Source organism: Crocodylus siamensis, chromosome 1, assembly GCF_052110815.1.
Source record: "Crocodylus siamensis isolate JL-2025a chromosome 1, ASM5211081v1, whole genome shotgun sequence".
NCBI classification, from domain to species: domain Eukaryota; kingdom Metazoa; phylum Chordata; order Crocodylia; family Crocodylidae; genus Crocodylus; species Crocodylus siamensis.
Window position 1 is genome coordinate 117,475,122 of NC_143395.1, and position 27,778 is coordinate 117,502,899.

Genomic DNA, 27,778 nt, shown 5'->3' on the forward strand with positions numbered 1-27,778 from the left:
AGATTGTTCAGATAATTTAACCATCACTATGTAAACCACATATGTGTGCACTGATGTATGCAATAGTCACCTTTTAAAAATATTTGTAGAATATGGCTATGTTAATAATGCCCTGTTAAAACCAAAGAAGAAATCTGTCTTGCAGTGATAACCAGGAATGTATTCCAAACTTGTTGTGAAATCTTTGTGCATCTTCCCATGCATATTTTATTAAATGAATGCAGTATGATGTCATGATGTTCTCCTGTTGTCTCGGAATTAAGTATGTGCCTTGAAAACATTTGGTAAAATATTCATAGCGTGAATATGATTTAATAGTGAGAAATTCTAGAAGGTAACCAGGAAAAAGAGGAGAATAAGAATATTTACATGAAGAACTTCTGCAAAGAAGGAAGTAAGCAAGCAATTGTACCCATGCAAGAAAAGCAGGTCTCATGTGTAATCATCTAATTTTTTCTTACAGGTAGAGCTTAATTTTAAGTTTTTACGCTAAAACTATACTGCCTAGTTTAATAAGTGTTCTGTCAAAGTGTTAGTTATAGAAAGCTCAGCAGTGGATTTTTTTGTAAGAAAAAACTTTGTAAAGTGACCAGGGCTGTCATTTTTGGTCCTACAAGTACATCAGGAAACCTGGTTCCAGTATAGTTGTTCCTTAACTCAGTTACAAACATAACTACAGTTTGGAGTATTACTGGACCATAGTACTATTTTAAAACCAGACTAAATGCTTGGGTCCTCTAGGTGGCATCTGTCTTAGCCTACACTGTAACTGGTTAGACCAGCCTAAAATATGAAATTTGGAACCTGATTTCCAAGTCAGTTCTTAGGCTTGTTTCAACCATAGCAAAAAATGGTCACAGCTTCTATTGTGTCATGAAATTCCTTCTGAATTATAGAGGGAAGCTATAAGTGTGTTACCCCCGGACCACCATGTTTTTTACTATCTGTAGTCTATTTGACAAACTTTTATTGGTATTATTATTCTTATGAGCAAACAGGAAGTCCTAGTTGTGCCTGTGTAACAGGATCGCCTCCTTCCAGTTCTCGGTGCAGTAGGCAAGGGCTGATTCAGAGGGGCGCACTGGTGCAGTCACACTTCTCTCCCCCCCCCCACTTTCCAGACCAGACTTTGTGAGGAGCAGCCAGGGACTTCTTATAAGTCACCAAATCAGGTAAGAAATCCCCTCTCCCTTCCCCTCCGTGCTCAGTGGTATGTCCTCTCCTCTTCCCTCCTGTTTTCTTCCTTCTCTGTCCATGGCTGCCACTGTCCCCTCTGTCTTTGGCTGCCCCAGGGGCAGAGGAAATTTTAGAGATGCTCCTACCCTGCTCCATCCAGACTGTGTGAGGAGTTGGGCTGAACTGGAGCAGTGGCATGTGGGTTCCTCCTCCCTGCCTGATTTCCTTCCCCTTCCCCCCCTCCCCCCCTGTTGTTTTCTACCAGCCTGGGAGCAGGGTCACAGAAGGGAAACCTGCCTGCTGCCTCCAGTACTACTATCCCCAACTGAGCCTGGCTCCCCATATAGCCTATCTAGAGCAGGTCAGGAGCATTTTTGGAGCTCCTTCCACCCCTGGGGCAGCCAGAGGCAGCAGTGGGGGGAGGAAGAGTGGAATGGGAGGGGCAGAGGGAAGCACAGATGAGAGAGGGGGATTCTTACCTGATTTGGGGACTTAAAAGTCCCCAGCTGTTGCTTCCACAGCATAGTCTGCTTATCCATGTGGCGAAGTGAGGGTGTAGCTACTCTTACAGTATCAGTCAGTTCTGTACCCGCTTTACCAAATTTTGCAACCACCCATGGTAATAACCTTCAAAAGCTGTTATCCATATAATCATTCGGTGAGCTTGTGATTTTGTAAGAGATTTTTAGTCCAGAAAGGACCTTGTTCTTATCAGTTTTAGGGGGATATCTGAGTTGTAATTAGACTCTGTAATGCAGTAGAATTTGTAGATGGGGCATTTATGTGTGTGACTTAGCAAGAATGTGCTGGACTTCCTAGGAGTAACGGTGTACTAAGGAAACTGTATGGGGGCTTAAATCAGATAACTTCTTCCTATACAATTATTTCTTATGTCCTATGGCTTTGTAACAAGCCTTGTTCCTGAGTCCAGGTTTCCTGTGTGGTTAAGCAGCATGACTTTGCAATGAATTTTTCATAAAAACCAAACCTATGTAGACATTGTAACGATTTGTATGGATTGAAAAAATCTATAAAAACTGGTGGGCAGTGAATATTTCCTGTAAATTCATTCTGTTCTTTTTTTTCCCCCCTTCCTTCTCCTTCTCCTGTACTACCATTCCTTTCTTATCCTGCTCCCATTTCCTCCATTGGCAGTGGTTTTCCATCCTGCCCTTACTGTCACAGCTGGATTCCTTTGCAACATAGCAGCAGTGAGTAGTGCAGAATAGGAAAAAAGGGCCTGGTTTGCTATTTTTACAGATTTTGTTTAAATTCAGAACAATCCTGTTATCTTACTTTGCTGCTAAGAAGGAGAGAAGCACAAATATCACACTGGCCTTTGCTCTGTTTTTACCACTCTAAAATTGCTTAGGGCAGATCCACATATGTCAGTAGCAGTGCTACTGTACATGTACACAGTGTACAAGTGCTAAAACAATAGTGGGAAATCTTAAGAATCCAGTATAGACATCCACTTCCTGTAACAGGCATAAATAACTTTTCAGTTGTTTCTATTTTGGGGTTTATAAATCAGGTTGTGTCTGAGGGCATGTGTATATGGCAGTGAATTGACAGGTGAGTATCATGGGCAGAGACATTGGCAGTTTAAAAACAGACACCTGGTTTTCAGCTGGTCTCAGCTCCTGCTCAGGGTTGAAACTAAACTCAGTTTTCCAAATGCTGCAGGGTCTGATTTTGTTTTTAAAAAGTTATGTGTATTTAGACAGTTCTAAATGAGATGATATTTATGATTTTTGTTTGTTATTGAATGTAATTTTGCATATTGGATATGTATATTTTCCTTTGGAGAAGGAAAAAAAATTATTGAAGATGATAAAATTAGCTTTGGCCTAATGCTAAATTAGAGGATGCTTGGTAAGACCTGTGACTCTTGGTCCTGTAGGATCATGAAAAGATTGATAAATACTGACACTTGAATTGAGACTAAATCATCCTAGCTCCTGTGGACTTCGAAGTGACTTGTCATAGAAACAGAAAGCAGAAATAGACAGGTTGGGTTATTGAATCATTATCATTAGGGCTGTGCGAAGCTTCAGTCCCTGATTTGATTTGGCAGAGATTCAGCCCAATTTGGTGGCTGAATCTTTGAATCTGAATCAAATCAGCAGACCCTTTAATCTCTGAATGGAATTGGAACCCTTTGAATCGATTCAGAGATTCAGCCATAGACACAGCTTTAAATGCTTTTTCTACATACCTCTAGGTAGCAGGTGGCTACCTAGAAATGAGAGAGGCTTGGAATCTCAGAACAGAGGCTCCCTGTGCCTGAAGAAGGATGACTGTGCCTGAAAGCTTACTAAGAACTTTTTTCCAACTACTCAGTTTGTCTAATAACATACCTCACATCTAGTCAAAGAACCTTGCTTGCCTATGTCCTTAGACTAACACAGCTATAACCAAAAACCCAAATTCATGCTAATATGATACTATTATAAAGTTGTCCTTTTCAAGTAACTTTAAATAAATAAAAAGCAGGAACGGGAGAGCCAAAGGAGCCTTAAAAACCAGGCAGTAACCCTTGTAGTGACACAGACTGTACTGCAAAATAGGTATCTTGAGTTTTACTACTTGGTTTCTGGAGTGACTTTATTCTTAGTCTGAGGCCTTTAGGATTGGGTTTAGCAGCTCGCAGAGATAACAGCTCCTTTGCTGTGTCAGAGAGCTGTTTCGGTACCAGTGCAAATACGTTTAAGGCAAAAATAACAGTAAATAATTCTTCAGTGCCAAAACACTAACTCTTTGGACTCTAGATTGAAAAGAACCTTAAAACCTTTATCTAGCATGCAAATAGATTCAGTATGACCAAATGGTAGCAAATGCCTCCATTTATAAGGCTTAGGAATAAGGCTGTTATAGGTGTGGAAAGAACAAGGATGTCAAGAGGCTACTCAGAAGGAGAGTTACCATTGTCTTAATACAAGCTGGCTAAAGACCCTGGGAATGTTTTCACGCTGCTAACCTATGGTCCTACTAAAGCAGGACCTACAGCCTTATGGAGTATTGGCAGCTTATCAGCACTTCAGCTTTGTCTGGACTTAGGCATTGTGACTGCATGTTGATAGCATACAGATGGGGAATTGCTTCAAACTTTTAATTTCTTCTACCTGATACGTTGGTCTGATATACAATTGGTACCAATATAAAGAAAATTAACTGTATTGGAAATCAGCCCGATGCAGCCAATAATTTGGCTAATAAATGCTTGTGCCACATGCAGTACTCGGGCAGAAAGGAGCAGAGCAACATGCAGCTGGTAAGTCAGTTGTGCTGGACGGGGAGGGAGGAGGGAAGGGGCATTGGGGGTGGTGAGGGGGACGGACAGATCTGGGACAGAGCCACAGTTCATTGGGGGAAGGGGGAACATGGCTTCTGCTGCTGCTTGCACCCTGGGAGGGTGGGGGCGTGTGCCCCCGTATCTACATGGGGCAGGGCAGGCAGGCTGCAGTTGCGGGCTGGAGCCAGGGCCTGTGCCAGGCTCTTCTTGGTGGGGGCTGGGCTCAGGACGGAGGCTACAGATGGAAAATCCCAGACCAAAACCCCAAATTTTACTGTAGCCCCGCTCCCAGTGCTGCTGGTGCTGTGCACTCAGCACCGCCCTGGCTCAACACCCCGTGTTCACCCATGCACCGAGAAGAGCCAGAGCTCCACTGGGCATGTGGTGACAGCAGTGCTGGGAGCGGAGCTATGGCGAAAGTTGGGGTGCTTGTAGCCCCCTCCATAGCCCCCGCCTTGAGCCCAGCCCTCGCTCCAGCCCACAGCTGCAGCCTACCCACCCTGCTCTATGCAAATCCAGGGGCACAAGGGGTGCAAGCAGCAGCAAGAGCTGCCCTACACCCCACATCGAGCCACGGCTTTGTCCTACATGCCGCTTCGGTGACACAGCGCCTGCCCTGCCCCTTCCTTTACCACGGGGGGAGGGTGTTGATCTGCACCCCCCACATCCCTTCCCTACCCTGTCCCCTTCCACCACAAGGGACTTAGCAGCTACAGGCAGCTGCATTGGAAATTGAATCAGTATCGGCCAATATGCCTCCTTAAAAATCGGCTATCGGTATCGGCTCAAAAAATCTCTCTCAGTGCACCCCTACTTGATGAGGAACTTGATGTGTTTAAGTTTAGACTATATTCTTTTGTTTAAGACTAGCTACTCTGGAAAACCACGGAAGGATTGAAAAACCTTGAAAAAAACTAAAGAATAATGCATAATTTCATTTAGTAAGCTTTTATATTTGCTTGTGTGTGAGTACATCTGTTTTCCTTTCCTTTCATTTCTCAGCTGAACACTTACAAAACATGAGCTTTCCCCATTTGTTATTTTTCTGAACAATTATACGGAGCTCTTTTTTTCCCCCTACTTGTATTTTGAGTCATTCTATAGAGAGATTATATATATTGATATTCATATGAAGAGATATATAACAAAAATAACTTTGTGGAATACTTCTTAAAATTGCGCTGGAAACCTAAAAAGAGAGGTAAGATTAAGATGGCCTTGAAATTGTGCCCTTGGCTTCTTCAGAGTTCCTTCACCCAGCAAAAGTAGCATGAAAATCACAAGGCAAAGGTTTTAGTAAATCTCTTACCTTAAAGAAATGCAAGATGTAAAGTAATACAGTAATGCTCTTAATGTTAGGTCAGGAGTTAAATCAAGTGTCACTTTCTAAATACCTAATTAGTATGGACCTGAAGAGAAGAATGTCTTTAGCAGGGAAAGGGAATTGGCTGAAAGCACTGTGGTCTGAGCCCTTTAGTTTTATTGTTGATCTGACCTATATTTGGACTAACTAATTTTAGTTCCCCAAATGAACTGGTGGGATTTCATTTTTCTTGGATGATTGAGAAAAGGTGGTGTAGATATCTGCTTCCTGTAACAGGCACTGAGAACAGATTTACCTTTTGTATGAGTCATTTTCCCAGGGAGCAGCTCTCTGTTGGGTTTTAAACCGTGTTCACTTTTAATTTAACCCTAGTTCCCGCCAAGTCCATTTCAGGTGTAGTTTAGACTGTCCAGCGTAGGGGATGTGAAATAATAATTACTATGGATCGTTTATATACCAGCAAAGATGCAAAGTCCTATTTAGGAATGGCACTTTGCTTTGTTGTGTACTATATGAAGATAATAAGGCATTCCCTGTCCCTTAGAACTTGTAAAAAACCCTTTTTTTAAAAAAATACCACTTGTAAAATCTAGGTGAGCCTAAACTCTTCTTTAAAACAGGGTTGAAAGCCCAGGGTAGATATGGCTGGAGAATATTTGGTAGGTATCAGTAAAATAGTGATGTGAGATTCTTTGAGATGCTTGGATAGCCCTGGAATTTGATCAAGAAAGGTGTACCAAAGTATACCATACAGTGGGAGAAGATGAACCAGCAGCAAGAGGCTACATTACCTATATGGAAAATAGAGCAAAACCCCAGTGAAATCCATTAAGGCTGAGGTGTGATAGTTGACTGAGGAGTTGTGAAATAACTCTGCTTTGTTAGAAAAGGGCAGGGTAATGGTGTGGCTCTATTTACTAATTGTCTAGTTCCCAGAAGATTTTGATTTCCTTGTTTTACAAAAAGGGAATGGGCTGTGGCAGGTTAAGGAGGCTTTGAAGAAAGGCACCAGATACAAAGGAATTGTCACTCAGTCCTGCCAATAAGAGGAGGAGAGGTTGTAGCTGTCTTAAGGGACTGGATGATGCTGGGAGGCAGTAATTTAATAAATCGAGGCAATTTGCAGTTGAGAAGTGAGTAAATCTCTTGGATCTGGGCCTGGAAAGGGTGGGAAATGTCTGGGTTGGGAATGTGTGCATGACTTGGAAAGATAGTGAAAAGTAGTGGAGAAATGAACGAGCAACTTTGAAAACTGAAAGAAGTGTTACTTTTATGCCCTTTACTTAATGGTTGAAAGTTTTGTATTAAATAGCATTATTATATTTCTGGAAAGTGAAACTGGATGAAGCATTAAAACTGTGTAACAGTCTTGTTAGGAGTGGAATAGGTGGCATACATTATTGCAGGGGTGGGCAAAATACAGCCCACGGGCTAGATCTGGCTCGCCAATTAATTTTATCTGGTGGGCTGCAGCAGCACCATGCGGCAGGCCGTGGGCAAGCCACACTTGGACCTCAGTTTTTGCTAGTGGGTTGTATGGGTGGCAGTTCCACCTCTGTTGCCAGGCAGGCGAGTGGGGCTGCTTCTACTCAACATCCCCCGCAGCTGCCTGGGAGATGAAGTCCAGCCCCGCAGGCCATGGGTGAGCCATACTTGGACCCCGGCCTCTGCTGGTGGGTGGTGCCAAGGGCCTGCAGTGTTGGACTCCCATCTTCCAGGCACTGCGAGGGATGCACTTGGGTTTTGGGTTTGGCCTCTGCTGGCACCACAGAGGATGGTGGGAGGAAGCAGTCCCACCCACCCACCTGTCCAGCACCATGCAGTGCCAGCAGAGGCCAGGGCCTGAGTGCAGCTCACTCAGGGCCTGCCATGTGGAGATGGGTGAGTGGATGGGGCTGCTTCCATCCAGCGGCCCCTGCAGTACCAGTAGAGGCCGGAGCCTGAATACAGCTCATTCAACCTCTCCCTGGGTTAATGGAGCCTGGCCATGGTCCTCCGTGCCGTCCCATCCTGCCCTACCATCAGGGCTTGTGAGTGCTGCGGGGTTAGGGTATGTGTGTGTGTATAGGCCAGGAGCCCTGTTGGCAGGGCAGGACAGTGTGGAGAAGCTCTGGGCAAGCTTGTGCTCCCGTTCTGGGGTTAGCCCTGGCCTCATTGCAGGGAGCTCCTGTGTGCATGTATGCGTATGTATGTGCAGCCCTCAATAGCTCATTAACACTGGCTTAGTGGCCCTCCAGCCTAAACAAAGTGCTCATCCCTGCTCTGTTGGGTCTCAGCCATCTCTAGCTGCTGTGTCTCAAGCGTATCCGTATGTTGAACAATGTGTGTTTTCTTGAGGGCTTTGCTTGATGATTTCTGATTTGATTAAAAACTTCCAAAATCTGCATTTTCCCATGATTAAAATGAAACTCCTCTACCTATATAGGTATCAGTTGAACACAGAGCTTTATTGATATATTTACAATTTTAAAGCAGTTTGGAAGCCTATCAGTGCCTCAATCATTATCATGAAATAAATTCTAAAATCTATATATTTTGATTTTTTTTTATTTTGTTTTTTGGTTTTTTTTTAATCATGGAAAATCAGAGCTCCCCTTCACTTACCAGTATGCAGGTTCAGCTGTGGCCGTTCTCTTCGTTGCTTTGTGGTGCTAAGCAGCCCTAATATGCCAGTGCCCATCACTCCCAACCTACAGACCCCCTAGTCCTGCGGGTGCCCCTCCTTACTCCTGACCTGCTGCTCCCCTCCCCCAGCCTCAGCTTCCCCACTCTGTGGGGGGGCGGGGAGGGGATGCCTAAGTACATGTTGGGGGGGCCCACAGTAGGGTATGGGGCTGCAGCCTGGCCGAACTGCCATGCACAGGAGCTGCTTCTGCAGTCCAGCAGACAGGACCCGGTGCAGGAGGGTAGAGCGGTGCAGCAAGACTCACTGCCTCCAGGACCCCCATGCCACCAGCAGCGTGATGAGTAACAGAGCAAGGGGGGAGGGAGATGGGACATACACCCTGCTGCCCTCACCTCCTCCTACCACCAGCCACTTGCATGCCATGCTGTGGTTCTACCTCACCACCAGAGCCCAGTGGCTGAGTGGCTGCCACCGCCCTCAGGCCACCCATGTTGCCCCCCAGCCAACTTCCTCTTTGGGGTAGAGCTACGGCCGGGCGTGTGAGTAGCTGGCAGCAGGAGGAGGAGAGGGCAGCGCAGCTCTCCCCCATGTCCATTACTCCTTGTGCTGCTGGTGACATGGCTGGCCTGGGGGTCCCAGTGGCAGCAGCGAGTCTTGCCACCCTGTTCTGCCCTCCCATGCTGGGTCCTGCTCACTGGGCCGCAGAAGTAGCTCCTGCACATGTTGGTCCAGCCAGGTTGAAGCCTGTACCCTGGTGTTGGCGCACAAATCAGGTGGCACTTGCTTCCTCCTCCCCCCCCCCCTTCCACCCCGATGCATTGCCTCTAGTGTCTGACCCCTCTCTGGGAGTGTGCACAGCAGTGGGGAGCCAGCTCCCCTGCCAGCCCCACCCCGGAGGAGCCATCCATGGCTCCATCCCACTACCCAGCTGAGTCCTACAGCCATGTGTTCTGACCCTGGGCACCGTGCAGTGCCCCAGTGGGGCAGGTGCCCCCAACCCCAGCTGCCAGCCCTGCCCCACTCCCTCACTCACTGTGGGGGCTTACTGCAAACTGCTGCCGCCACCTCAGTTTACTCCCCCATCTGCCCTCCCCTGTCACCTATGCCTCCCTCCCCCTCATAGACTTATCTACAAAGAGCTGCGGGAACTGGTCTCTACCATGCTGCCTTGCTGCCACGTGCATATGTGTGCACATGCATGTGGCATCCTCTGCCTGTGATGATCACCTTCCTCCCACTCCCCCAGCCCCAAGCAGCTCTTTGCAAGCTGGAACTCTGCCAGCCTGCAAGGAGAAACCTGCCGTTTCCTGCGTTTTTCTCCTTTAAAGGAGAAAATTCATATTTTTCTGTTGCATGCAGAAAACGTGGATCCCTGCTGATCTCTCACATTTTTTTACAATTACACTTCTCCACTAAATAGGGAGCAGTTGTCATTCTTTTCCTTATCAGTCCTCTTCAAAGAACAGCCGTTGAATAGGACAAGTCAAGCACATTTCAGTATTTTCCAGATGGGACAAATGGGAAGTGTGCTTACTTGTCCTACACACTTCCCTATTTTTTCCAAGTACAGCATATGGAACTAGTCTGTGGGCTCAGTATCTTATTGCACTGTGAGATGCACTTTGTCTTACAGGACTGCCTTTTTCATTACTGTTTTTCAGGAGACTGTCAGAGTCAATGTTACTGTGTTGAGAACCAATGGGGAACTTCATGAAAAACAGGTGCGTTTGACCTATGAATGCGTTATGAACCAAATTCTACTTATGAACCAGTAGGTGTTGGGCATGCAGATGTGAAGGGAGGATTTGACTTCATGAACCTGTGCTAAATATTCTACTTTTTCTGATTTATTGATGTCATTATTTTGTTCTGTAATGCCTCACTTTGCATTTACTATGTATTTCTTAAAGTGAAAATGTGACATGATCAATTTAAGTATGCAGTTTCTGCTAACTACCTTCTCTCTTTCTCTTTCTCTCTCTTTTAAAGGTTCTCTTTAATGTCACTTATGCTAATGGACAAGTATATGTAAATGACTTTCTTATGAAGATTGGTGTTATCCGGATAAAGTGTCCAACTCTAATATGTGAGTAAATCTTAGCTCTTTGTCTGAGATATCTAATTCTTTGTTATCCAAAGAAAAGCATAACTTGTTACTGTAACACACTCCAAAGGTCAGCATGAAAACAATCTATTTCCAGGGTAATCAAATACAGAATTAATTTGTGGATGGGGAAGAATCTGATTTGCTCAGTTGTTTCTCTGACATGGATAAGCTTGTATTTAAACAGTTTCAGTTGAAATACAGCTCTTGTATGTATTTCTGTAAACAGAAGGTTTTGTAGCACTGACTAAGCCATGTAAATGCAAGGATGTGACTCCACCCTGCTAATGGCTCTGTATTGTTTGGAACATATCCAAAAAGTTCAGCCGGAGAAATGGGAATTAGAATTATGTGGTTCTTCAAGTATGTTTTGTTGTGATATCTTAATTCCACATCCAAGGGGCCAGGCAAGGTTTTCATAGGTTAGGCTGCTATGTTGTACAAGTACTGCAATCTTAATATTGTCCTGTGGAAGAGGAAATAGTTGTTTTCCCCACTAATTCAATGCTATACTTCAACAAGTGCCACTCAAAAGTGTTTTGATTCTTGGAGATACACAGCATATTGCATAATGAATGAAGCTGAGACTATTATGTTAATTTGATTGAAGATCCTCTTATATGCAGAATGGTTTTTTGATGCACTAGTTATGATCAGTCTCAAGGTTGGTTTCTGAGATCATTTGCCCTTTATGATCAGATCTTTCCTAAGAACATGCTAATGCTTTTAAAATTGCTTCTCTGAGACGTGACCTTGTCTTTTGAAAACCCAGAGAATGATAAATTATTAATTTAACACAGCTCCTTTTCAGAGGGACAGTGGGGGCAGGCAATAATAACACACTGCTGTTTGTCTCTTGTAGTTAGGTATGTTCCTATCTCTTTCTGTCTCTGATACAGATTTTAAAACATCTCAAAGTGTAATTTACTTAAGAGACAGTTGACTCAAAAATGTAAGCCCAGGTTTTATTGACAAATATAAGGCCTAATCTTGCGGGATGCTGTGTACTTTCAACTCCTGCTTTCATTAATTTCTAAGCCAGTAATCTGCCATCGGGATGGAGGTTTTTGTTTGTTTTACAAATGTATTATATAAATCTGAAACTGTGATGAAACCAGTTATTTTGTCTTAGGCCTGGGATCCAGAGCTGGAAACACATACTTTTGGCACCACTCTCTAATTGCCTTGTTTCCATGGTCTGAAGAACAGAATATACCATTTGATCCTGTTCTGAGGATTAATTACCTACTGTAATTACCAGAATTGAAGATGCCTTGCAAGAAATCTGCAAGTGTAGATTCTATACATGGAAAATTGTAACAAATTTATAAATTTTCCATGTATAGAATCCAATTATCAGAGGTTCATCTTAAATTTGTCCCGACCACCACCGTAGCAGGGGGGTCAGACAGTTGGGGAAGGTGTGAGGGGGGGATATGGGGGAAGGTGTTGTTTAAAACCTTTGTTTTGGTATTGGGGAAAAAAAAATTTGCTTTTAATGGTATATAAATATGAAGGCTACGGAAATGCCAAAGCGTTGATGGATGATTGAAGACATTTATGTCTCCCCTAAAACCTACAAGTTGCGGATTGCACTGACAACCCAGCCATGATGTCTAGACTGGCCTTGAACAGCATGCCTTACTATCCTCATTGAAAGTGTTCCACTGCAAGCTTCATTTTACTTCAACAGTGGTGGGATAGGAGGGATTAGTAGGTGTATACAGAGAAGCACTGAATAAGAGAAGAAGGTTATTCTGTATCTACTAACTGGGAATGTTGAGTTCAGGGCCATCCCTGGGGGGGGCGAATCAGGGGGACCACCCTGGGCCCCAAGCTTTGGGGGACCTTGCGGAGCTGGGTGGAGCGGCTGCGGCTCATCCTGCAGGGCCCACCTAGTGCTGGTGACTCTGTGCTGCTGCTGCCACCAGCTTCGCACCTGGCCACTTGCTATCCCCCACCCCACTGCTGCTGCCAGCTTCTTCATGTCCAGGCCTGACACAGGTTGCATCCTGTTAGGGTCATCTCTGGTTGGGTGCTAGGGTCTTGTGGGTAGCCTTAGAACATGGGATTGAAGGCACATAAGAAGGCATGGGTAACAATTTACGAGCCTAGCTTGGGTAAGGGAGATCCCATTGCACAGCATGAGAGAATTCTTGGGTCCTGAAGATGTTGGTTCCGGGGAAGAGCAGTGTACATTGTCCTAAAGAATTTGATGACTGCCATTTGGAACTCAGAAGGCAGCAGTTCTCCTTAATGGCTATTTGAAAAAGGAAAAGGGGGTGTGAGTCAAGCAGGTTTCCAGAAAGTAGTGTTGGGGAGGGGGCATTTGACCTGCTTACCTACAGAAACAATCAGAGCAATTTTTGTATAAGCTGTTGTACAAACAGTTGGTTTGTCTGCATCCTCATCCTCGTGGGTCATGTTGGACAACTGAGATGTGAATGCAACAGAGGAGTAACTGTAGAGTGCCAGCTGGATTGCTTGAATGCTGGTTCAGGAAGACAGTTGCCCTCTATCATTTTAGCTCTACCATGAGTGGGGTTAAGTGACATAGCAGCAAAAACTATGGTGGCTACCACCAGCAATAGCAATGACAGAAAATTGTAGGGCAGGTGAAAATAAAGACTAGGCTGCTTTACCAATGTTACAGCATAGCTGGTCTTCTGGGTGTTGTACTTGAGAAGTAGTAGTAATTTATTCATTTATTGGCATTGAGAAGTTGGTATCTTTGAGTACATGTTATTCCTAGCCAGTTACATTTGTTGACACTTTTATGTTCATCTGTGTCATTTGTGGGTTGGGTGTGTGTTTCACTTTTGTGACCTTGATAACTGCATAATTATCTGTTGACAGTGGAGAATGGAAACTCTGATAACCTACTGGATCAAAGACGTTTGGGTATTGTCAGTGTTCGCATTATGGTTCATGAGTGGCCTTTGGCTTCCACCTCCAATTTGCAGTTAATTGTCATTCAGGAAGAGGTGACAGAAATCGATGGAAAGCAGGTAAAATTTGATTGTTTGTTAGCCTTTTCTAAATCCAGAACGGTGGTTTAAACTTTTAACTCTAATTGTGTGGGGCAGTGTTCTGAGAATGATATGTAGCTGCTAAAACAACTGTCAGTGTTAGGGATAGATGTGATGCTTATCTGTGTGGATGGGCTGTGCTATAAAGATAAGATTTCAAAGTTTGGTGTCTTACTACAAACTAAGGTTGACTGGTTGATTTGTTTTTTAAAGAGTAAAATTTTTACTACTCTATTTTGTATTTGAATAGCATTAACTGTATTATAAGAGCTTTTCCATATTGCTATTGCAGCTACCTGTTGTAGTCCACTTGTATATAAATACATGCTTCTGTTTAAAAAAAAAAAAAAAAAAGATGCATTTACCCAGGAAAGCTAAGCTCACCTACAACGTCTATTTGTTTGTTTTTAAATGAGACTTTGCTTTCTTACAGAATTGCAGGATTCTTTCATTAGCTTCAATTACTTGTAAAGTTGACAAAGATGAGTGAGAAGCAGGATGGTGGTGGTAGTGGTGTTGTTGCAGTCGTGATAGTCCAAAGAACCTGCAAAAAGCAAGGTTTGTTTGGAAGTATCTTTTACTGGAGTCCAGTAGAAGATATGAAGAGGCAAACCTTGCCTCTTGCAGATTCGCATCTAGCATATTAATATCTCTTGTCTCTTACTGGATGAGCTATATAGTTGGTCCAGTAAAAAAGTATTGCCAAACAAACGGTGCTTCTCTGCAGAGATAGTCAGCCTTTCAGGTAAGGGAACCGTTAGTTCTATCTTGCCAATAGCAGCCTACCAAAGAATTTAAGCATGCGTTTAACTGTAAGCATCAGTAGTTCTGTTTCGTTCTGAATTCAAATGGTGCTCAAGTGCTTTGTCACTGGAGTGCTTAGCTTCACACCAGATCTCAGCATTTGGTCTCATCATAAAAGGCCATGTAGATCTTTATTCCTTCTAGGTTCTTGTGTGTGAATTTAAACGCCTGGAAAGTAAAGTCATAAAACAGGATTTCAGATGAACACTAAGGGCTGATGGTCTCTTAAAAAGAATCCAATATCTGTGAAAATATGCGGAGTAGTTATAACTAGATGGGAAGTGAGGAAGTAGCTCTAACCAGGCTTTAAAATGTGCAGCACTTATTTTCCAGAATTTCCGTTGCATTGGTAACCAATATTCAAACCAAAGAGGTTTGGCACTGAGCACACAATACGATTCAAGTTGCAAAGAGAAATTTCAAGCCTATAGTCTAATGCACATCTGTTGTTTTCTACACGTGTGGTGTTAGATGAAATTTTATTTTGAAATCTAGTACTGCAATGTAGCAGTGGTATTTTGTTAATGAGGAATTATCAGAATAGCCCAGGACTTCATTTACAGGCATTTTGCAGATTGCACGTTTGTTTAGAGAATCCAGTAGCCTGTCAGACTACTTGATTGTAATTTATTAAGAACTAGGTACATTAGTGGTGGCCAAACCACAGCTCACAAGCCATATGTGGCTCACTGGCATGGTAGTTGTGGCTCTCTGCAAATTGGCTGAAGCCCTGCCCACATCTCCCCAAAGCACCTCCCGGTAACAGTGCAACCCTGCACCTCCTGCTGCTCTGGCTTTCCCTGCAGGGAGCCTGCCCCGAGCCCGCCCTCCTCTCTCCGGGACTGCTGGCTCAGCCACTGGGCTGCTGGGGAGGGGCTTCAGCACGGTCCCCACAGGGAAAGCCAGAGCAGCTTGGATGTGGGGGGTGTCACCTCCACTCCAGGTCACTCAGCACCCCCCACCCCCATCCCCACCCCTTCTCTGGCTCTTGAACTTCAGTGGAGGATCAGGTGTGACTCTCAGGGTGAGTAACTGTGGCCACCCTTGAGATATATGCTATTTGAAAATTTTATAATGAAGCATTAGTTATGAGTGAACATAACTTAGCTATGTTTTATGTTAACTGCACCGTTGATATGTACTAGGAAGACCTACTAGGAAGCTATGAGGGTCAGTCAGAAATTAACGCCTCTTCTTCTCAGCCAAATATTGTTGAAACGATATTAAACTTGCACAAAACTTGTTCATCATGTCTGAATGCACATCTGTTTTTTTGACACAGTCTCCACCATCAGCCTTTTTCCACTGGTGAACAAGAGCATGTATCCTAACGTCATATGAGGATCAGTCAGAAAGTGGTGCCTCCTAATTTTTCTGTTTTAAGTGGACATGGTTGGTGTTCTTATTGACTTCTTGCCTAAGGGAGCCTTAGTAATCTCAGAGGTCAAGACCCTGAAGAAATTGACACATGGCATGCAGAAGGCCCATCCTGACAGAGGCATGTCTAAAGTTATTTCTGCAAGACAGGGGCTCACTTACACACCAGCTTGCAAACTACAGAGGCAGTCTCCCACCCACTGTACAGCTCAGAGGATGAAGGACTGACTACAAGTGCAACATTTGTGGGATGACTCTGAAGCACTAGAGATTGTGTAATAAGGACAAGGACTTTTACTTTGTTCTTCAGTGGAAACAGATGACCGATGGAGAAGGAGACTGTTGAAAAATAGTCGCATATTCAGCGAGAATGTAAACAGTTTCTGTGCAGGTTTAATATTTTCTCAGTGATACTTGGCTGAGGGACAGAAATAGGAGGCATTCCTTTCTGAATGACTTTGGTAGTTTTAGTAGGTTAAACTGTATCTTATTTTTATATTAGAGGCTTTCAAGGTTTTTTTTTTGTTTTGTTTTGTTTTTTGCTGGTTATCGGCAGACAATGAACAGATTGTGAATAATATGCTTACAGCGTTGCTAGGCAGTTGGTGAGCACTGCCTGAGAAGAGCATTCAGCCAGTAGCTCACACTTGCTACTTGCATTTGCTGCTGTATTCATTTTGGCTGATAAATTTCCACATTGCAGACCTCGTGTGGGTTATGCTAGCGATGTAACTACTGATTAATTAAGTACCGGTTTAAACTCCTTGAATGTTACTGGTTAAATAGTTAACTGATAACTTGCATCTACCAGGGAGCAGCCCCTACCTGTATTCTTTCTCCAGGCAGCAACAATGAGCTGGGAAAACCCCTTGCCTTCTGCTGCTGCCAGTGCACAGCTGCCCAGGGAGCCCAGACTGCTTGCAGCAGGTGGCGGGGAGACAGTAAGCAGCTCTAGTGGGGTCCACAGAGCCCTGGCCCAGCTCATTGTCAGCACCAGGTGCATGCATGCCTTGGGGCAGGCAGATGGTGGGGAAGCTATGAGGGGCTGGATCCTTCTTATGGCAGGGAAGGGGCCAGGGCTGCGCTACCACCTGCTCCAAGGTGCATGTGTACCTGGTGCCAGCAACTACCTGGGCCAGGGCTCCACAGACCCCAGTGCAGTTGCTTGCAGCCTCCATGCTGTCACCTGCAAGCAGCCCAGGCTCCATGGCAGGAAGCACTGGCCTGCCCAGAGCCCAGGCTGGTCATGGCAGGCAGCCGAGAGGCTGCAAGTGGGGTCTGTGGAGCTCTGGCTCAGCATTGCTGGCAGCGGGTATACGCACATCTTGGGGTGGATAGTGGGGAAGGGGCTGGGGCTGTGCTGTCACAAGAAGGATCATGCCTCTTGTGGCTTCCCTACTGCTTCCCTGCCATACCTGGTACTAGTCCCCCTCCTCCTCCTCCTCCTTGTTCTTCCCTCCCTCCCTCCCTCTTGCCTGCCTTCAGGGGCACCATACCCCCACTTCCTTGCCGGACTGCTTCCTGTCCTGTGCCAAATGATAACCAGTAAGGTATTCCTGGTTATCAGTTTGTGAACAGTTAAATGTGAGCAGCAGAGCTCACCCAGTCGGCAGCTTCCCCTTCAGCACTCTGCATGGGGTCAAGTGCTGCCCAGGGCAACCCATGCTGTGCTCCTGCCCACACCCTCCAGCCCAGGCCCCAGCCAGCACACAGGTTCTAGTGGGGCTGTTCCCAATGTGGTTTTGGCCAGCTGGGCTCATGTCACCAGGAGGCGAGGGGAGCAGTGCAGCATATGGCTGGCTGCAGCCACGCTGGGAACAGCCCCACTGGAAGCTGTGCGTGCTGACTGGGACTGTTCTGCTCCCCTTGACTCCAGCTATGGCTGCTGCTTCTGCCACGCTGCTCCATGAAAAGTAGCCACCTGTGGCCTGGAGCAGCAGGTGGAAGGCAACTGGCAGCTGGAGCCAGAGCTCCATGCGGTGGGCAGGAGCTGCCCTGCTTTGGCTTCCCACACACCCAGGGCGGTGCGGCAGGGGCAGGAGCAGTAGACACAGCTGGAGGTGAGGGGAACAGAACCGTGCAGGCCTGGACCCTGGCCAGCGCACATACCTTCCAGTAGGGCTGTTCCTGGTGCGGCTGCAGCCAGCTGGGTGCTGCTCTGCTCCCTTCGCCTCCAGTGGCAGCTCCTTCTCCTGCTCTTCCCCCTGCTGCAACACTCTGGGCGGGCAGGAGGGAAGCTTCACCTGTGTGGGTCCTGCTGGAGGTGAGGTGAGCAGGGCAGCATCTGGCCATCTGCAGCCGCACTGGGAATAGCCCCACTAGAAACTGCATGCTGGTCAGGCCAGGGCCAGCAGGAGTGTGGCACAGGCTGCCCTGGCAGGAGCAAGTAGAGTCTCAGTCTCATATGGAGCACCATGTGGGCAGCAGTGTGCTGGATCCAGTCATTTGGCAAGCCGGATCCAGCCCATGGGCCATATTTTGCCTGCCCCTGCTGTAAGATCACTTGTTTGGATATGATAAGAATCATGGAAATGTTTAAATAAATAAAAAGGAGGTTACGGTCAGTTTGTCAGTGAGCTCTGTACATCCAGCCCTGAATACATTGCCCATTTTACTCGCTACTTGTTTTCAGCCACTCCTATTCCTCACCCTTCCTTAGAACAGTAATATTGAAATGTTTTTTCCTTTTGCAGGTGCAGCAGGAGGAAGTTACTGAGGTGGATATCTTAGTTAAGGACCAGAGAGTCCTGAGACATTCCAACTACTCTGTTCCTTTGAAAGAAAGCATGCTCTATTCCATCCCCAGGGATAATGATGTCTTATTTACACTTCCCAACCTCCCAGGAAAAGGTATGTCATAGTTAGCTCATCAGTCACAAAGCACTTCATAAAGGCAGGTAAGGCTCGCTATTTGTGTTTTCTAGATAGGGAAACTGTGATGTGCACATGTGAAGGGACATGCCAGGGATACGGTCTCTTCATGACCAGGAAGGGACATTGGTTGCTGTGGTTTACTTCTCTGCTATAGTAGTCCATGTGTTATTCTTATTGTTCTTTTTCAAATTAGTTTTTTCTTCAGAAGCTCTTCTGAAATGTTGGTATTAATTGGACCATCATAGCAAAAAGTTACTGGCTTAACGTTACAAGAAAACGTTCTCAAAAGCTCTCCTTGAGACTGGAAATGAAAACTATAGAGGAGATTCCTGTCTGGCTTAGTGCTAACTATAGGGAATGGCTTTGGTTATTCATTCTTTTACTTTGTATTGAAAATGTGTTCAGACTTCAGTTCTGTAAATCAAATTCTCTGGCAGTTTTGTTAGGTCAAATTAATCCGATCTTTTCTCACCTTTTAGCTGATAACTGCTGATCACAGTTAAGTGTACCTGGTAGCATCACCTCTGTGATGTTCAAAGTTCCTGTAGAGGTCAAATGAAAAAATCAGTTATTTACATCTTCCCTGTAAATGCTGATAACTCTGCAGTGTGCATGTAAATACAACATTCTTTTATCGATTCATAGAGTTCTAGAGTCAGAAGGGACCTGGTAGATCATCGGGTCTGACCCCCTGCACCAGGCAGGAAAGAGCGCTGGGGTTAAGTAACCCCAGCCAGATGCCTTTCTAATCTCCTGTTGAACACCTCCAAGGTAGGGGAAAACACCACCTCCCTTGGAAGCCCATTCCATATTTTGGCAATGGCCGAAGAATTCCATAAAGAATGTCTTCCTTATGTCCAATCTAAATCTGTTCTCCTTCAGTTTGTGGCCATTATTCCTGGTAACCCCAAGGGATGCCCTGGTAAACAGTGTCCCATATTCCCTGCTGGCTCCCCTGATGAGTTTGTAGGCAGCCACAAGATCACCTCTCAGCCTTCTCTTGCAGAGGCTGAAAAGATTCAGATCTCTGTCTGTCTTCATAGGGTCTTACCTGCAGGCCCTCAACCATACGAGTAGCCCTTTTCTGAACCCTCTCAAGGTTATCCACATCCTTCTTGAAGTGCGGTGCCCAAAACACCGCGGTTCTCCATCTGCGGCCTCACCAGTGCCGCATAGAAGGGAATTATCGCTTCCCTAGACCTGCTCATGATGCACCTGCTGATTGTAAGAAAGAGCGTAGTTAGCCTTACTTATTACCTTGTCACACTGGCGACTCATGTTCATTTTTGCATCAACCATGGCGTAGTTTACTTCTAGCTTGTCTTGTCAGCTGTTGCATCACAGACAGTGTATGAAATGGGGAGGCTAAAACATTTAACTACTTAACTAATCCTTTCTTCAGTAGACATTCAAGATCCATTGCAAACCACCAGTCAGTACCTCCTCAGGCAAGCAGAAACTACTGTAGATGAAGAGACATTACCTGGCAAGTTACCAGAGACACCTCTTGGAACAGAGCCTCCATCTTCATATAAGGTAATCTCTTATTGGTGTACATTTCTAAGGCCCAGTTAACAAAGGAGCGGCAAGTTCTCTCTAACTTGGCATTTAGTGGCAGACATAGATGAGAGTTGGTGGCAAATCCAAGAAAAGCAATAGATGGTTGCGGTACTAGGGTGTTGTTGAGAAGACTGAACCATTAACACTGTACTAACTGGTTCTGAAATTTACTATAACAACTTCTCTAGGCGTATCTGTACTGTTCCCTTCAGAAGCAAGTAGAAAGTTATAAGCCTACTTCCATGAATATCTGGCTGATGAGGGCAGCAGACAAAAACATATGTAGCTTCTGCAAGAGCATTAAAAGCTGGGGATTTTTTGTTGGGTTTTTTGTTGTTTTTTAAAGAATAGCGTGTGAGCTTTTCATTTTCAGAATTCTGTCTTGGGGTTTTCATTTGCATTTGGGAGAAGCAACTACAATGGCTTATGAAGTGTGTCTTTCAGAGGCTGGTTACAGTTTTTGTTCCAATTCCTACTTTATCTGAAAAAGCACCCAGAGGCCACATCTACGTGAGATGCTACTGTGCAGTAGTGTTGGGGTCACTAACAGTGATGCGATGCTTTTGTGCAGTAGTAATAAGCTACTGCACAGTAGCATCAGAAAAAGAATGCGGAGACACTATGACGCAGTAATACTGGTTACTGTGCAGTCATTTAGTACTTGGTTATGCAAGTACTAAATTACTGCAGTAACAACTGTGCAGTCTGCTGCTTGTGTAGGCACAGCCAGACAGCTGCAATCTCAGTGAGGTTATAGTCTGTTATGTGTTGTAGGAATGTAGTAATTGCAGTCGTCTAAGGCTGGTTGTCCAGATTGTCTGAGGACTTGAGGAATTCTGCCTCCTCTCTCTGAGAGTGGCTAGCAGTCAGTACTTCAAAGGAAAACACAAGAAAACTCCTAAAAGTGGACATGTAAGGGATAATCTAAACATAGCAGGAGTTTCTTCCCGACAGTAATGAGTTAGTGGTTGGCTTTGCTTTCTGAAAACTGATGACTAGGATTCTTCCTAAAATTCTTTTGAACTTTTTTGACGTAATGGTCTTTCATATCGTGTCTAAATTGAAGCTGTCCAACTTCTGAACGGCCATGAGCTACAGTTTCCACCACACCAGGACCCATGAACCCCTGCAGCACACCACTACAAGCTATGCTTCTCTGCCCCCCAGAAACAGGGGCAAAAAGCGGAGGGGGGTGCCTCTGGAGACCCCGGTGATAGCAGCAGGAGCAGTGGGGTGGGGGAAGCAGGACCAGCAGCTGAGAGTTGGACCGTCCTATTCTAAACCAGGGGTTTTCAACTGGGCATACCCTGCCCCCACCCCCACCCACTCATCTGACCACTGGGGGATTCCTGCCTTCTTAACCGGCTGCGAGGGGTATACTGACCCAAACAAGTTGAAAACCCCTGGTCTGAATCATATTGAACTGTGACCTCACTATGAGGCTCACAAACTGTGTTGTGTAAAAAGGATTTCCTTCAGTTATAAATTATTTTCACACTGGTGTCAGTGACTATGCCCCTGCTCTTTTGTTCTAGAGCAAGGGCAAAGAGTTCAAGATGATGATGAATGTAAAGATGTTATCACAGATGCTTTTGTTGACCAGTAAAATTATTTACATGAGGTGTGGACTCTCTCCTCACTGCTGCAACTTAAATCATTGTGCAAGCAGAGAGGCCAGGCTACTTTTGGAAAGGCAGCTTCATCTCAGTGAGAGGCTGCAGCTGCAAAATGTAAATTTTGGGAGAAGGAATGAATAGGGCTCTTCCACGGAAGGGGAGGGGCTTTCCAGGAAATGCAGCACTTCTGCAACTGCTGTTCAGCACAAAGAAGTCAGCACAAGTCATGACAAATGGGAAGATTTTTCTGGGTATTCCTTTCCTGGAAGAACTGTTATTGCTGTGCGTGTGTTTTCTTGCGCCACATGCTATACGGGAAGAAAGAGCACTGTCTCCATTGGTTTTACCCTGGCTGTCATACTAAAGCACAGCTAATGTTTACCATAATGGTAGAGTTCCAAATTCGGCAGTGTGCTGCTCCAGACAGACCCAAGATCATACTACCCTCTGGTGGTGTATTGAGCATACTTCAGATGGCTAATTCATGTCCCATTGCATCGCACACTGTTGCTCTACCACCAGCTCTCTCTCCCTTTGCTACATGCATATAGGAAAGGTTGTTCTGGGTATCAGCAGTGAGTATGTTTTAAACCTAAGTCAGGCTTTCACTTCCACTAAGCCTTCACTGGTTCTATGCTTTTCAGTTCACTGACTCCTCACTTAAATGACATCTCCCTTCAGGAGCTGCTGCTAGGATCAGTAGCTTTTGGAAATTCAAAACTTGCATTTGTTAAACTCTCCCAAGCCTGAAGGCTTTCAGACTTAGCAGTAGCTAGACAAACTGCCCTTGAAGTAGGTCATAAACAATCTTGTTCTTTGGTTGCAGGTGATGTGCCAGTGGGTGGAACAATTGAGAAACAAGTTGTGCAGTTTCTGGCTTGAATCTTTCCCTGTGTTCTTTAATTTGATGGAGGTCATTGTGGTTGGAATCATAGGAGCAGCTCTTATAATAAGAGTTTTAAAGATGTTGTTTCCCTCCTGTGAACACAAGTAAGTAATTCTCATGTTTTATCCCCCAAAAAGAAAAGTATAGGCATCATAGGAACCTTTAAAGGAGGCAGCCACTGTCATTAGCTGTCCAGTGGAAGTGGTCTCCCAAGGTAAATGTTTGTAAACAAAAAAACAACCCTCCTCCCCCCCCAAATATTTTCTTTTGAAAATTCTTGTTCAGCTTGTTTCAGATTCTTAGGAGTCCTTTGAGAAATCCAGTTTAGGAGCTGAGTGTTTATCTGTGGCCAGCTACTTTTAAGCCCCCGCAAAGGCATCATGGTCAAGTATAGAATCCAAAAACTCTGGCTGAACCTCACTGCCATGCAGCATGGCCCTACCAATAATTCTTTATGCTTCTTGAAAACCATCAAACCATGTAAGTCAATCGCATGCTGTCCCCAGCCAGCAGAAATACATACCCTTCTCTCTGCTTCCTCTGCCATCTGGTGGCAGCTCATCAACTGCATTCTCAGAGATAAAAGCGCAGGCTCAGGGGTGATCTGATGGCCACCTATAAGTTTATCAGGGATGACCACCAGGATCTGGGGGAACGTCTGTTCACCAGAGCGCCCCAAGGGATGATGAGGTCGAACGGTCACAAACTCCTGCAAGACCGTTTCAGGCTGGACATAAGGAAGAATTTCTTTACTGTCGGAGCCCCCAAGGTCTGGAACAGTCTGCCAGCGGAGGTGGTTCAAGCGCCTACATTGAACACCTTCAAGAGTAAATTGGATGCTTATCTTGCTGGGATCCTATGACCCCAGCTGACTTCCTGCCCTTTGGGCAGGGGGCTGGACTCGATGATCTCCCGAGGTCCCTTCCAGCCCTAATGTCTATGAAATCTATGAAATTAATAAGACACATGTTAACACTTTGACAATGGAAAACAGTACCTGGAGTCTGGCATAGTAGATAGCCAGAGAGAAAAGGCATTGGCTCCATGAGCAAAGTGTGGTGTTTTGCCGTCCCCGATAGGGTTAAGAAAACGGACATGAAGATTTTTAACTACATTGTGCTGGAATTAAAGTAGTACAAGTCAGTCTGATCTTGTTTAACTCCTGGGCTGTAAGACTTAAGGCTACACCCAATTCCCAATGGAAAATGTGCTGCAGCAATCCCAGGCATCCTTAACTGTGTTTTCTTTTGCCTCATGCAGCCTCCACATATAAATTTTATGCCTGCACACCATATGCTTAGTATTGACAGTGAGCCAAATCCCCAGTACACTGTGAATAACAAATAAAATACATTGCACTTATGTGACTAGACTTGCTCTGCCTTCCTGAGACAAACCAAAGAACATTGAAACCATTATATATATTTCCTAGTCAACATTTTTCACCTGGTCTCCTGGACTTGGTAGCGTTTAAAAACTAACCCTTTCTGAACAGTGGTAGCGGCCACCACTCATTTACGTGGTTTTATAATGTATATTTAACTGCTTAAACCACAGTCAGCCTGGATTTAGATTCTGACCGCAAACTTCTGAGCAACCCATTGAGAGAGCGCTGTCATGCACTGGCTCTACCAATCTCTTGCATCAGAGGAAACAGATAGGAGGGCAAAGCTCAGATCTATCTAGTGTTTTCCCGCTATCTGTCTAACACTTGGATTAGTCACATTAGCTTGAAATGGAGAGCCCGGCATGTGACTTTGCAGCTGCAGCTTTCTTAGTGCACTTAGTGAATGGTGTAATTGGTACAATTGATCCTAGTTTCTGTATAGAGGCCCTTAGGGAAAGGGGGATAATGGGTGAGTAAACTGAGAAGCTACTTACGAGTGCCCTTTACCAAAGCATCTGCTATAGTCCCCTTCTGCCCCCTCAGTGCACACAAAGGACACTGTTAAACTAGAGCAGGTGAAGTCAACTGTCAGTGGGGATGGAGCAGAGAACAGACTGGAATTGGCCACTTAAGCTACTTTCCCTCTGTAGATAAAACTTACACCTTTCCAAAAGAGTTTGAACTAAGCAGAACCAGAAAAAGCCTGATCTTTGCCCTCAGGCTGCACAAGGAAGCACCTGATTAGAGCTCTCTTGAGGTAGCAGTCTGAGATCAACACAGGGGATCTCCAGACTTAAATGCGAAACCTCACTGCTGCTTGCCCAAGCCCTCCAAGGAGCAGGTTCCTATACAGGCAGTACTGGAAGGATAGACTTGCAAATTATGTTTTTAAGGTTTCTATCTTTTCCCCTTTACCTGTAAACATTTTTTTTCACCTTTTGAATTGGCATGTGTGAATCCAAATCTCATTTTAAAGGAGGATTTAGGAGTCTTGGAAGTAGATTGAAAAAGTCAGCCCTCAATTGGCATGGAATCTCTGTCTTAATCACCGTTGTCCTGGCAGCATGTTAAATTGGACAGTGTTTTTATTGTGCAGTAGCTGGTCCTAGGAAATGATAGTAGGAGGTAGCGTATTGAAGTGTTTGAGAGTGCACATGGGTGAAGCAGGCTCTGCACCTGCTCTTTCACATGTAACAACCTAGGTTTGCCGTGTTTTCAGTTTTGTTCTCAAACATCAGGCCCAGAGCTGCCTCTTCATTTAACAAGTGAACTAAAGCTGTGATCACCTAGAAGAGTGCCTCACAGTGAGAATGCATTAAAAATAAATACAGCTTTGAGTGCAGGTTGGTGTGTTTACTCTTTTCTAATGAAAAGTAATATGTATCTTTCAGAGGATTGCTTTCCATGGATGACATCCGCACTGTTCCTGTGGTTACACTTAGTCTCCTTCCGGCTGTTCCAGAGAAATCAGAGACCGTAGAGGAGAAATTGTGTACTTAACCGGGTTTACTTTTGAGTCTTTGTATGAAACTTTAATTGACCTAAAATTTGGCACTTGAACTTTATGTTGTTTGTTTCTTACTAAGAAACCTGTAAGTTGGCTGATTTGTGTTAAAGGAACACTCAAGGTTGAGACCCAAAACTAACTTAACTTTCCCGCTCCTCTTGGTAAAGAATAGCAGCTTCTCAACACAAGTGCTACAACAGGTTTTAACTTCTGTGAAGTAATTTCCCAAATGCTAGGATGGAGAATGGGCTCCCTTAAATGAACCCAGTTCAGCTGTCCTTGAATTTGTAGTGGGATGAAATACAGGATGTCCCAAATTCCCTAGGTAGTTATCTAGAACAGGGGACAGGAGTAGAGCAGATAAATTACACATGTGCCTGTAAGACCAAACAAAACTGGCCAACCTCGTTTTAGGTCTGCTACTATTGAGTGTGCCTTGTGGGGAAAATATAATCACTATAAAATATTTGTACTACTATAATAGCAAGTTACTGTGTATGCAAGACAAAACTGAAAGGCAATTTGGTATTTCAAGCACTTTATTCAACACTCAATTTTGTATGAGGCCCCTCCCTGCTCCACTAAAAATTGATAGCACTTGTAAAGTTGTGTGGCAGGTTTAGTGTGCTCTTTTGTGTATCATGGACTGCAGTACCATGTAAATTTTCTCAACAAGAAGAGCAAAATATCTTTAAAAGACTGGTTTAACTGTACTGAGTGGAGGCTCAGTTTTCCCAGACTAATTTGTATTGCCATGAGTTTTCAAATAAATTAACATTTAAATTGTTTATTAAACTATGTGGTTTGTGGAAGTTCTAACATGAATGTAGCTAAACAGCAGTTTGCAGAACACATTAGCTGAAGAAAAAAACAAATTGTAATCTAGTTTTGGCCTTGCTATTCCAATGAATAACATTATTTGTTACAAAGGGGTGGGGGGGGAATACCCATCTTTGCTAGAGTGTCATGACTGAAGAACAAATGGGCAGCTTCTTGCATTGAATGGAGTATTAGGTCTTTGAACACTTGGGCTGTCTAGTCCTGTTTAAAAAAATGCTATGAACAAGGGCAACATATGTTGCTTGCACATTCCTTGGAAGAACAGTAAGGCCATGCCTACAGGGGAGAGTTTTACCAGTGAAACTGCTGACGCCACAGTGGTGGCTGCCTCTATCAGTGCCATGCATTCCCACAGAGAGATTGCATTAGGATGAGACACTATACAGGGTTGTTAGCCCCAAAACCATGGTCTGCCTTGCTGCACACTTCACACACTGGAAAATGTAATAAGGAGGATGTATTACCCAAGATACAAGGTAATAATTGTAATTATGTGGTAAAGCATATCTAGCCACATAAGAGTATGGCCTGGTGTAGTCATGACACTCCAGTTCTAGCGCTCTCTTTTAATTTATTAAATGAAGGGGGAGGGTCACAATTTGTTTATGATGTATTGGTACATCATCCAGGCATTGCTCACTAACTGGTTCAGAATGAAAAGATCTGAACATTATGTATTGAAGAGCAGCAGATCTTTCCAGGACAAAATCTTTTGATGTAAGTGGGCAGCTTCCCCAGAGTGATTCTGGGGAAGCTGGTCTACCTTTTACTTTCCCCACTCAGAAAGCTATACTAGACACCTGGAAAGCAACAAGCAAATTTAACCATCAGCTGAACAGCTGCAAGAATAATAGTTTTCCAGACTGAGTGCTGCCAATGCCTTATATGCAGGTTGATGTCAATGAGCCAGATGTTCCTTTTTTTTAAGTAGTACATGTTTTACATATTGGCGGAGGAAGGACACAAGAGCACAGCCAGATGCCTGAGGGAGACTTTAAAATGACTGTTTCACTGTCCATGGCTTCAGGCTGACTTAAATTATTTGAAAATACCTTGCAAATTTGGGAGGGGTGCTGGTTTTTTAAGGCCCTGAAGTGATTGGCTGTAACAACTAACTTGCTAATGAATGAAAAATAGAACGGATGGTGACAAGTGTTGTGGGTCAGTACGTGTAATTTGAGTTGTTCGTCACAGAATGAGGGAAAAAATAACTGCAGCTTGGCTGGGATTTTAAGAGAACTGGCAATAACATGTGCAATCCTAGAACTACTGAATTATTCCTGCAGTGGTACTGGGTCACTAGTACACTTACATTTAAAAGGAGAAGGCAAAAATATTGTTTTGGGAGTTTTTCACTGAAAAACTCAAAAGGC

At 44.6% G+C, this 27,778-nt stretch overlaps 1 protein-coding gene across 1 annotated transcript in view; it reads left to right on the forward strand.

The window, feature by feature from the left end:
* GINM1 (glycosylated integral membrane protein 1) overlaps nucleotides 1-26,360 on the forward strand; it is a 30,794-nt gene extending 4,434 nt beyond the window's left edge. Inside the window, exons 2-8 of the mRNA XM_090033465.1 lie at nucleotides 10,083-10,142; nucleotides 10,411-10,507; nucleotides 13,382-13,533; nucleotides 18,429-18,585; nucleotides 20,015-20,145; nucleotides 22,612-22,775; nucleotides 25,450-26,360. Of these exons, the coding sequence (XP_089889591.1) occupies nucleotides 10,083-10,142; nucleotides 10,411-10,507; nucleotides 13,382-13,533; nucleotides 18,429-18,585; nucleotides 20,015-20,145; nucleotides 22,612-22,775; nucleotides 25,450-25,558 (870 nt within the window). The 3' untranslated portion in view covers nucleotides 25,559-26,360. The remainder of the gene's footprint in view (nucleotides 1-10,082; nucleotides 10,143-10,410; nucleotides 10,508-13,381; nucleotides 13,534-18,428; nucleotides 18,586-20,014; nucleotides 20,146-22,611; nucleotides 22,776-25,449) is intronic.
* Nucleotides 26,361-27,778: the final 1,418 nt, after the last annotated feature.